The sequence below is a fragment of the Mastigoproctus giganteus genome, chromosome 3, assembly GCF_048544385.1.
Source record: "Mastigoproctus giganteus isolate SK-2022 chromosome 3, ASM4854438v1, whole genome shotgun sequence".
Taxonomy (NCBI): Eukaryota; Metazoa; Arthropoda; class Arachnida; order Uropygi; family Thelyphonidae; genus Mastigoproctus; species Mastigoproctus giganteus.
In genome coordinates, this window is record NC_143577.1 from 212912075 (window position 1) to 212924721 (window position 12647).

At 33.4% G+C, this 12647-nt stretch overlaps 1 protein-coding gene across 2 annotated transcripts in view; it reads left to right on the forward strand.

Moving 5' to 3' along the window:
- The window catches only part of LOC150088665 (ectonucleoside triphosphate diphosphohydrolase 5-like), a 188671-nt gene extending 176593 nt beyond the window's left edge, over positions 1-12078 (forward strand). For both annotated transcript variants that reach the window (XM_090369615.1, XM_090369614.1), the window contains exons 12-14: positions 4552-4608; positions 7808-7914; positions 11514-12078. In XM_090369615.1, coding sequence (XP_090225741.1) covers positions 4552-4608; positions 7808-7914; positions 11514-11582 — 233 coding nt within the window. In that variant the 3' untranslated portion in view covers positions 11583-12078. The remainder of the gene's footprint in view (positions 1-4551; positions 4609-7807; positions 7915-11513) is intronic.
- The last annotated feature ends 569 nt before the right edge of the window (positions 12079-12647 follow it).

Sequence of the window (12647 nt, forward strand, 5' to 3'; positions counted from 1 at the left end):
TAAATTATTCCAAACCTGGTCTGTTGATTTTAAAAATGCATTCAAAATAAATCTTATGAACTTCTCTGTTTCATACTCTCAGTACTGCTTCACTATAATCTCCTTGAGTTGGCGCCGACCGGGCTAGCCGAGTGGGTAAAGTACCTGCCCGGCAACCCAAAGGTCGCGGGTTCGATTCCCGCCTCGGGCTTGGATCAAAGTACTGCAAAAACCTTGGGAGGTGCAATATGGCTACAGAAGCCGATGCGCCAACAACTACCAAATCAAATCAAAATCCTTGAGTTGGCTAACTGCCAACATTCTGGACAACTGAAATCAATATCTTAATTGCATAATCATACTGAACACTGCCACTGCCTTCACATTGATAAAAGTTCTAGACCTGCCGAATTTAGTTGAAAACCCATTTCAGCATCAATGGTCTGAGCCTTATTTTACTTTTCTTTATTCTTTATATATAATCAATTTATTTCACCACGGACAACATATTTATTGAGTAAACATGAACCAAAAAACATTGGATACATAGAAATGAGAAGCATTACAGAAGTTACATCATGTGTTCAAATGTCTGCTACCAGCATGCTTACATGAATTGGCATTTTTCAACAACCTGATATATGGTGATGCAAATGTAAGCTGTAATTTTGCCTGCTTACCGTTGCATCATCACCACCCATAAATCATACGATATTTGTGGTTTTTGAGTGTAAACTTTATTTTTTAGGTATCTTCATTCCCCATTTGACTTCATCAATGTTCAGGAAATTCACTATCCAAGATGGGCATGGACATCAGAGTGAAAAGTGAAGATACATGATCCTGTTGAAAATACACCAGTGTATCTGGAAATATTTCTTATTGCAGGACCAGCATCTTTCATTAACAATTCAGTGTAACTCTGCACAGTAACAGTATCATTGTGTTTTTAAGGTCTGATTATCTTATGAGTGAAAGAGGTCATCCACATGTTGTTTCCTGGTAGGTTAGTATCTTACTGTGGAGGTGGGTTATTGTTAGATTCGTTGGTGCTTTTGTTCCATATTGAAGTTCCTATATACACTGAATCTCTTAACATTTTTGTACTTCTAGTACCATATAAATTCTCAGGCAGGCAATGGTTGAGCTGTTTTCCTCTTACTATTTATAACTAGAACACAGCTCATCATTAATTGGAGAAACATGAATCAGGGCAAAAATGTAATCATCCTCCATCAATTTATATGGCCAATAGTCTTGTAGGGCTGGCTGTGGTGCTGGGATGGCATATGTGACTATTAATATGCATATTAAGAGAAAAAAAATCAATATTTCACTACAAAAATGCATGGAAGTTATTAATTGTAAAATTTGGTATGTCAGATGCCATAAAACATTTTTTAATTACTGTGAAGATGTAAACTTCTTTGTCTAACTTGACTCTGTGTAAAAGGAAACCTGTATTGTATATAAATTTTTAAATAGCCCGAGAATGGCCAACTGAGTTTCAAAATTAGTAATATTGTTTAAATACTTATTAAAATATGATTATAGTATAAAAGTAGTATTACAAAAATACATGCAGAAATTTGATAATACTTCATACTAGTACAGTCAGTCCTCGTATAACACGTGTTTACACTACACGAATTCGATCATACACGATTTATAAATAGGGGAACAATATCTTACATAACACGAACCGAATTCGCTTATGCACGATTCGCCTTTGTGTTTACAAGAAATGGCAGTCGAACGCAGAATCACCCCAACCGAACGCAACACGATAGGAATGAAGAGAAGATTCTGAAAATGTATTTATGTTTTTTATATCAGTGAAGGGGAAACACATTTCACCATAATAACGTAAAAACCAACACAATTCCAGCTATCGGTATAATCGCAATTGCAATTAGATCGAGTTTACTACCAGTTTATAACAGATTCCACTAGCAGAAACGCAACTGGAAATTGTTTTTATTGTTTTATGGTAGTAACCCCCAGAAATGTGCTTTAGTAAAATGTGAGGTGTTCATGGTGTGTCTCTGCCTTTACGGTTTGTTTATTCAGTTGCTACACACGCGCAGCTTTATGTGTATCAAGCGTGCCTCCTCATTTTGTAATTGTGCTTTATTCCCTAAAAATGAGTAAAATACTTAAAAGGTGTGAAAAGGAAGCGCCTGTTGAAGACACTGCAGATTTGGAGAGAAACAGAAAAGCAATATCGATAAACAGAGGCGGACTGGGTCAAAAATTCTTACGTGGGAAAATTTATAGTGGCCTCATACTATGGTTTATGGCCAAAATCACATCGGCCTCCGGCCCACCGGGGTTTCCCCGGTAAGGCTTATAGCCAGTCCGCCTCTGTCGATAGAGAAAAAATATGAAATTGTGAAACGCTTTGAGTGAAATGAAAGACCATGTGATATTGCACGTGCTACAGACCTAAATGAGGCAACGCAGAGAATTACAAAGAATGCAGAGAAAATAAAAACAACTTTCATAGCAGGAACAACTCAAAGTATAATTAAAATCCATTAGATTAAGACAAAGAATTGGAAGAGATGGAACGGCTGTCATCTGTTTGGATAGAAAATCGAACAAAAAACAAGTTTGCTTACTATAGAAGCAAAAGCATTAGCAATATTTTATTACATAATAGTTGTAATAAAATACATAAGTATTTTATTACGATAATTTATTGTGTTTGGTAATGTTTTGGTTACAAATGTGTGTTCAATCTTGGGTGGTCGGCACCTAACCCTATTTTTCCCATAGGGCCTGTTGTTTATATTGCACGATTTTGTATTGCACGAGGGTTTCTAGGAACACAACTATCGTGCTATACAAGGACTAACTGTATTTGTTTACTTAGGGTGATGTTGCATAATTCTATTTTTAATCCTTTTTATTCCTACTTATCAGTGTGTTGGTTTGGCTTTTAATTTTCTTAAAAAGAAAGGATGTTTCTTCTCTTCAGGTGAAACATCACTTATATTTCACTAATTTTTATTATGAATTTACTTATGTTTCATATTATGGATGAACCAGGAACTCCTCTTCGTAGGATCACTGATTACTTTAAATCCTTTCACATAAAATTCATATTATTCTGCATGTTAATTATTCTTTCAAAAAAGTAAATTGGAAAACTATGCATGAATTTTCTTATAAATTTCTTCTAGCAGAAAGGAAGAGAAGAAATCTAAAATTCTTGTGATTTTTTTTTTATCACAAAATTTAGAAGCAAAATGATATGTGAACATGTTTGTATAGAATCTGTTCAGGGTCCCCTCCCCCCCAGAATTAAGTTAACATGTTTACTGCTGACTACGAGTTAATTCGTATTTGGTGATCTGGCCCAGGACACCACATATGAGTTAACTCGGACTGGTATGACTTGCCTTTCAGGTGCAGCTACAAGTATATTCGTAGCAAATACGTGCAACCAATGGATAGTAGGCTTCTGGGATAAGAATGAAAAATCAATCACGGTGTCAGAAAACAGAATTTATTCACAAAAAAAAAAAATTTTATTCACACAAAGAGCTAGCTTCTCTTGGCACACTGGACAATAACAGCGTGTTCTGCGGCATTTGTTATTTCTTGTACATACTCGATACGGCTTAGTGGAGTGTGGTTTTTTTCAGTTGGTGGTATAGCCAACTGAAATTCTAAATAATGAATTTTACGTTCAGACCTAATCTTCTTTGGAACGTTTAGAATTTTTTCTCCAATCAAAGATTCAATGTAACTTTTCCGTCAAGTTACGGGTTCCACCATAAAATGTCCGAAATTCAGAGAAACCCGTAACTTGACGGAAAAGGATGTATGCGTTATGCATATATATTTCTATAATGTGTAATGCAATATTTTTCAGCCATCTGATGGTTTTTCTTAGCTCTGAATAAAACGAGAGCATTTGATCCGATCAATCTATGAACCAGAACTGTACGACTCGTCAAAAAGCTCTTCAAATTCCAAGTCACTCATATTAGCATAGAGCTCAAGCTCTTCTTTGGTCAGTGGTCTCTTCTTATCCATGTTTTAGGGGGTTTTTTTGTAAAAAAAAAAAAAAAAAAAAAAAAAACAACATGTAACAAAATATTAAATACAACACAAACGACAGTCTGTGTCACTGCAGCGGATTTACGCACAGCACTGACTTATATACAGCAAATTCCGCAAGTTACAACATGTCTGATTTAAGTTGGCTGCCGCAAAGAATTTTCTATTACTTACGCCAATTACGAGATAATTCGCGAGGCTTTTTTTTACAACAATAAGCTTTTTTTAAGAGTTTTGGTGATGAATATATATTATAATTTGGGTTTTGAATAATTTAGCGTGCCTAACTCAAATTAGTGTCGGAGACCAGTTTACCCAAATAAGCCTTGGCAGTCAACGTGTTAACTTCTAAGGAGTTGATCTCTTATTTTTTAAATTTTATTTATTTATTATGATTATTATTTTTTTAATAGCTATAGCAGTAATTACTGCAATATTTTTGTTTTAACTGAATATTATTGGACATTGAAAATAATTAATTTTAAAATGAAAATTTTTTTTTAGATCACAAGAAAGGAGGTCCAGTAAAAATAGCACAATATGTAGCTGCAGTTAAGAAAGGCAAGTACATCTCTTACAAATTTAACAGCTATAACCAATAAAGATACTCTATTGAAGTCATAGAGCCATGGTTAATACAAAATCAGCGCAGTTAAGTCCACAAATGAACAAAGAATACATCAGTAAAAAGCGTTCTCTTTACACTGTAAGGTGTTGCTGTAATGCTCTTCTTTTATTATATGTAAATGTGTAGTAAATGGATTGATATTGCTTTACTTTAGTACTGATTGTAATTTTACCTTAAAAGTTCTTGGTTGCATTACCTTTATACCATCTGACCAGAAAAAATCATGAGTTATGTGGTAATTTTTCTTGGAGTTATCACTAATTCCCACTTTCAATATGTTCAAAGAATTCACCAGAGTACTTTTTGAAAAAAAAAAAAAAATATATATATATATATATATATATACACACAGCAGACTCTTGATTTATCAGGATTGGATTAACTGGGACACTTCAAGACTCCAAATTAAAAAAAAAAAAAAAAAACCAACCAAAAATCATAAAATTCAAGTAATAACTAGAATAGGTATAAACAGATGTTTTGCAAGTCATAAATAAGTGACACGAAGTGGCGTTATAAGTCGTCATTGGGAGATTAATGTACCAATTATCTTGCAACCCCCACTGTCTCTTCACACCCACTGCTCAAAAAAAAAAAAAAGAGAACAAATGTTTAGCTTGTTTTGGTGCGTCGCGTTGATTGTTGTGTTCTGTTGCATGGCAAAAAGACAAATTTTGTTTAATTATTTATGTCAGGGATGTCAAAAATTTTTTTATAGTAAATATTTTTTTTTTTGTTTAGAAATCACGAAAATGATGGCTAAATGCAAAAGAGTTGCACTTTCAGTTAAACAAAAACTTGAAATTATTCAAAAGTTTGAAAAGGGTGCATCCGTTAAATCTTTAATGAACCATTATAATGTTGGTGACCAAACCATATGCAACACGTAAAAAATAAAGGAAAACTATTAGATTTAAAATTGACATCGCAAAAAATAAAGGGGAGGTATTATATTTAAAATCGACATCGCAAAAAATAAAGGGAAGCATTGTATTGGAAGCGCGAGTAGTACGTGATAAGTTTTTTATCTATCGCCATATTTTTTACATAGGTTGCTGAACTTGTTTCGATACAGTAAGTCCCCGACTTACGCAACTATGGATTTATGTAAATTTTTTTTCACTCAATTTTTTTTTTTTTAGGATTGTAAAATTTAAAACGACAAAAAAATAATAATAAGCAATCAATAATGACGATCACGGCACGCACAAATTGCACAAGTGAGATACGGAGTAACAAGCAAAAAAAAATAGGAAAGAAAAGAAGATTCTTACAATTTATTTATTTATTTTTTTTTTTTGTAACTCAACATTTCAGTGAAGGGGACACATTTCACCATAATAATGTAAAAACCCACAGAATTCCAGCTATCGGTATTATCACAAATGCAATAGGATCGAGTTTACTACCTATTTATAGGCGCTTCCGTAGCCAGGTGGGAAGGAGCAGCAGTGCGTAGCACATGCTTCTTGATTAGACCGGGGTTCGAGCCCGTCACCACCAAATACGGAGGATGCGGAAAGGTCAGGGTAGGACCACCGCATATCCCGGAGCAATATGGCCTTAGTTGCTAATGCTCCTAAAAAACCAAATAACAACAACAACAACTACCTATTTATAATTAGATGCACGAACAGAAAAGCCCAATAACACGGAAAGTGCAAATTGTTTTTATTGTTTTATGGTAGTGACCTCCAGAAAAGTGCTTTAGTAAAATGTGAGCTTGCGCGGGATGATAATAGTGAGTTTTTGCCAGTGTTTTGTACATTTTTTTCATTTTAAAATGGGTGATTTTATTGAGAAACAAAATAAAAAAGAATCCACAAAATGTTAAAAATAGCTTTTGGAGGATGCTGTGTATTGCTCAAAGGGCTCTCAGTGGTTTACAAAGTTTAAAGAGAGTTTGCTTATCTCTTGAAGATGATCCTCACTTTGTCCCCCCCCCCCCCTCCTTCAACTTCAGAAATTAGTGAGATCCAATTGGTTGTGTTAGTAATCCAATCAGGAGTAATCGTTTTAACTATCTGCAGGGTTTCTAGTGAAATTGGTATTTCTGATGGGATATGCCAGTCAGTTTACACAAGATTTGGGAATGTCATGTTTCAGCCAAGTCTGCCTCACATCCTCACTGGTGAACAGATTTGTTGCACGTCAGGATCTTTGTCAACACACTTTTTGTTTCTTTCATTATTACTGATAACTAATTGTGGGTATTGCTGTAACCTGGAAACAAAGGCTCAGTCCTCTCAGTGGATGACTGTCTTCTCCAAGTCCTAAAAGAAGCAAGACAATCTTGATCACTTGTGAGGATCATGCTTATCATAATTTTTGACTTACAGTTTATTATGAATTGTCTTGCATGATTGATCAGTGAACCAAAATACTACAAAACAGTTCTATGGCAATTACATGATGCTGTTCCGAGAAAATGGCTGGAAGGTGGGCTTCTGGGATTTGCTGTTGCATCATGACAACACTTGTGTGCTCAATGCTTTCTGTTCAAGAATTTCTTGCAAAGCATTCCATAACCGTGGTTCCCCATCTGCCATACTCAATAAATTTACTCTCTGTTATCCCCCCTCCCAAATAAGCTTTAAAAAAGCCTCTTTTAAAGGTCACAAATTTTCAATACTGAGAAAATTATTCAGAATGCAATGCAGGAACTATTAGCATTTCCAAAAGAAGCCCATCAGTCATGTTTCCAAAAGTGTTAGAATTGGTGTTATGCCATGTCAAGGAAACTACTTCAAAGGAGATCCATCCAAATAGCCACTAAGGTTCATTTCCCAAATATTAGTTCATTCCTTGAATTTTTTGATTCATATAATTCACTTCATATAATTAAATAAGACACTTAATAGAAGAATTTCTGCATGCATTTATACAGTTTAGTAGTTATAAAAGTTAGGTTGTTTTCATGATATATCTTAAGGAACCTTGCAAAATCAAATATTTAGAGTTTCTAGCACTTAAATATTGTTGGTAGTAATAAATTCCATCATTAATTTTTATTTCCTTTATAGTAGTATATCTGAATTCATTTTTGTTTTATGGAATATAGCAAACATTTAATTTGAATTTCCCTTTTACTAAATTGCCTTCATTAATTTTTTTATCTGTTTAATTTTTCAGCATGTACAAAAAATAATATTGAAAATCCGTTTCTGTGCTTGGATGGAATATATATTACAACATTCTTGTTACGTGGACTTGGCCTTCAGAATGATACTGAAATTATGGTAGGTTTTTATTGTTTCATGGGTTATTTTAATAAGTTGAGTGAAGGAAATTTATATTTAATTAGATTAAATTAATTAAAATAGTTAATGACTGATTAAGTAATGATTATATATGACTGTATTATCAGATAGATGAAAGGAAACCGAGTTTCCTTTCACCTCTGTATGAAGAAAGTCATATTCACTTTTACTTTGACTTGATAACAGCCTCTCAAAGTGGATTCAGAAATGCTGTCAGTAAATAATCAATAAGTTTAATATATTGAATGTAGGGTTTTGCAAACAAATTGTCACTTTTAAAATACGAAGTTAACTTTTTTAATAAATCATTATAATTTTAATTGATGTTAAGTAATGCCAATTGTTTTTTGTAATTAAGTATCAACTTTTCTCTCTAACTACTCGTTGTTGGTAATGGTAGATAGGTCTCTGTCTTCTGATTTCTCCACTAATGCTGGTGTTCCCAATGTTCAGTTCTTCTCCCACTCATTTCCCCTTGAACATAATGACTTTCCATTGACTGGAAATCCTCTATAGTTTTGTTGATAATAGTACATTGCATTCCACCTTCAATTTTGAAAAACCTTGCCCTGTACAAACAGCTTCAACTTCTTGAATATCCACTATCAGTTCCTTAATTGCTAATCTCCAGTGGTGCAAAGATAACTTAGTTGATTTCAATCCTTCTAAAACACAGTCCTGCCTTATCTTCAGCAACACTCAGATTTCTAGACAAGATCACATATGCCTCTCTTAAGGCTTACCCAGACTTGTAATCTCTCTTGCATAAGCACATCACAAATATTGCTTCCTCTACATCTAAAGCTGGGATTTTTCAGTGATACTTTTATTCTAAACAGATACTCACTCTGTACAACTCATAAAGCTCTCATACCATAGATGGGCTGAGAAGTGGCAACTGAAGTTTAACATGACAAATGCAAAGTACTACATATGGGTAGCAGAACCCCCAGAGAAATGTACCAACTATGTGGGTTACACTCAGGGTAGTGGAGAATGAAAGAGACCTTGGGATAATTGTTTTTAGCCAGATATGAAGTTTTTAGCAGGGATAAGGAGGTGATTATCCCCTTGTATAAGGCAATGGTCAGGCCACACCTTGAGTACTGCATACAGGTCTGGAAGCTTCATTTTAGGAAGGATGTAGAGTTGCTAGAATGAGTACAGAGAAGGGCATCAAGACTGGTGAAGGGAACAAAGGGGTGCTCTTATGAAGAAAGGCTTAAGTTCTGCAAATTGTAGCTTCTGGAGACTAGGCACCTGCGAGGATATCTGATTGAGGAGTATAAGGCCTCGAATGGATTGAGCAGGCTTAGCGCTGAGTAGCCAGCGGGTATTTGAACAAATTTCCACCTTGTTGTGGAAGTTGATAGCTTAAATAAATTCAAGGCAGAATTAGACAAACATTTGGAATGAATGGATAAGTGAAATGGGAAGGGTTTTTTTTTTTTTTTTTTTCTTTTGGCTGATACTGTATAAGCTTGCTTTCTTGCATCGTGTGCCTCTACTAATGCTAATATTGATCTGGGGTAGTGCCCACATAACCTCCATCAGGCTTCATCTCTATTCAAAAGAGGGCAGTCAGGTTAATTAATGACTCATCTCTAACAAAGTCTCTCCATTCTCTGTCTTACAGACATTGTTTTCACTGTATACCTTTTCTCTAGATACTTCCATGGGCACTGTTCTTCTGAATTGGGTTCTATAATTCCCCATCTCTCTTCTGAACTAGCCCAAACAAAATTCTCACAGTTACAAAATAAGCACTGATATAAAAAAATATAATGGTAAACATGCTTCAAAGTAGTTACATTGGAAAAGGGAAGGGAATGATTTCCCAAAATATTGGATCTTCTGTATTCAGCTTCATACTTGAATAATTGCTTTCATTTTTTGTCAACCAAGACTGAGAGTGGAGTAGGGAAATTACATAGAATTGTGAAGAATATGAAGAATAAAAATGGGATAATTTTTTTTAAAATAATAATTATTAAAAAATTGACTATTGTAGTCATGAATATGAAATTTTATACTTGTAATGCCTATGCTACTCTATTCAGAAAAAAATTACCCTAAAATATTAATATGCTGCTGCATTATAAAAGCTTCAAAATTAATTCAATATAAAGCAGAAAGGGAAGTAGTACAGTGTGCAGAGATTATAGACTTTGATTAAGAAAGGTGGGAAGCCATGAAATTCAGCTGTACTCTTGTTTGATTATTCAACGTACAATGGAACATCTGTCACCATTTACTGTGATGCAATAAAAGGATACCGAACATATTATAGAAAAAAGCTAATGATCTAGTGTTGCTATTAGTGTTATCACAAGTGTTTTATTTCTTATGCCAGTATGTGTGAACATATACATATATTCTGTATATGTTCATTGCTTTAAAGTTGAGAGCACATACTGTGGCTTTTTTTTTTTTCTGTCATTTTTTTAAGCAGTTGTGTACATATTTATTTGTTCTGCACTTTTTGTGGTACTGTTTGTTTCAGCATATTCCTGAAACTGTTATTTCATTTTGGTTTACAAAGTTTAAACAGGATGGCTTATGTTACTATTTTATTATTTTCCTGTTATGAAAGTTTTCAACATTTTGTTTATAGTTGGATTTCTGCATTACATCAACATACTACATCCAGTATATCAAATCTCACTAAAATCATCAAAAGTGCCACAAACTCAATATTAAAATGCAGTTTCTACTCCACAGTATAAAAAAATTTTGCCAAGAAATACAAATATATATAAACTCATAAAAAAATAAGTACACTTCAATTCACTTTCTGAATCACTTTACAAAAAAATATTTCTGCCACCTTTTGAAATTTTGCGCCACTGTGAAATGGTGCAGAAAATTTAACATCTCTAGTTTTCACCACCTAAAATATATTCTTCACACCTTCACTCATGTAAAAAGTGCATCTTCTGGACTTTGTTCTGTGAAAACTATTTTACTTTGAGCTGAAAAAAGTTCCAGAAAAAGTGACAAAAGGCCTTCAAATAGTACCAAAAATAAAAAATAAAATAAAAAACCACCAGGTAATCATGTATTTTATGAAATGTCATCATTTTCATAAGGGTGATACAGAACATAACATCCATAGTGATGAATATTTTCAATGTAATCTATATACCTAATAAGAAGAAAAAGATAATTGGAGATACTGGGTATGAGTGAGCTCACTAATTTCTGTTTATTTTTCATTCACACATTGACACTTCTGATCCACAAGGAACTACTGGTTGCAAAATTTATAAAATCAGTAATGAAAAAAAAACAGCTAAATTCGTAACTTTGCAAACTTCAGAACCTAGGAACTTTGCTTTAGTTCCTAGGTTCCAAAGTATCTGAATTTAAATGTATATTTGTTGAAGGGTGTTCACTCTGTTGGCCATTACTACACTTTTCTTCCAGAAAGCAGTATTGAGCTGATAACCTTGTTTAAATAAATTGTAAAGAATGTCTGAAAGAACTTGAATTTTGTGATTTCTTTATTTTAAAATAATTATAAAAACCCTTATTACAGGTTTGTAATTATAATTTGTATTTGTTTATTTTTTTTTCAGTTAGTAAAGAAGATTGATGGCATTGAGACAAGTTGGGGACTTGGAGCTGCATTTAGTGTTCTTAGTTAACAGTATTTACCCCTAGATGAGTGTGTATAGGAATAATGTGTCAAAGAATGTACATATTGTACAGTTTTTTTTACTGTGTCATATTTATAGCTTTCTTGTACTTGGCAGAGTACTTGCTAGCATCATGTTCCCTCTCCCCCATTCAATTCCTCTTTTCTTTATACATTTATCCTTGTTATTTGTCTTGAAACTATACATATTTCTACCATATTATAGATTTCCTTTTCAGATATTAACTATACAAGGTGACCTGTAAAAAAATCATCTATCCTTATTTATTTCTGCCTTTTTAAAATTAAGATCTGTACTTAATATACTGTAGACTTATTTCCTTGCAGAAAATGTTACTTTCACCCTGTACCAACTTCTATTAAAAAAAAGTGAAAATGTAAAAGAAAATACAAAAGATCTGATAACAGGCAAAATCTGGAAAAACCTGTGACCGTTTATTATTGTTAATGATGATAACTGGAATAAATTATTATTTTATAATGTTTTGGTGTTAATTTTTCTTTTAACACAATTTTCAAATAAAGTTCATTTTTATTACTTTTATCACTTGAAATGGATAGTTTGTAATCCTTGGTTAATTCTATTTATAGTGTTATGATTAAATAGCGATTTTATTATTTGTGGAATTACTAACCATAAAAAGCTCCATATTTATCAGCCATGTTCATTTAAAATGTTTGGTTGATATTCTGAATTTAAAATTCACCCTATACACATGATATAAGGTTTGCCACTGAGATACACTATAGCAGTGGTTCTCAAACTTTTTTATCAACAGAACATTGAAAAATGCAGCAGTATATATTGTGGATGGCCGTGTATTTGGTTGATGCTGTGATATCACAGATATGCATAATGGAAAGAGAAGGGTTTATAGGTGCATCTTCTTATCACGATCGTGATAGTTGGGATTTTTGTAGTACCTATTGTTAAACTAATTATTTTCTGTGGACCAATCCCCACCTATATACCCAGTTCCCTCCATTTTTCTCCATACTTGGAATCGCTCATAAAAATTTTACAAAGAAAAAGTTGATTATTCAGTTAATAGGA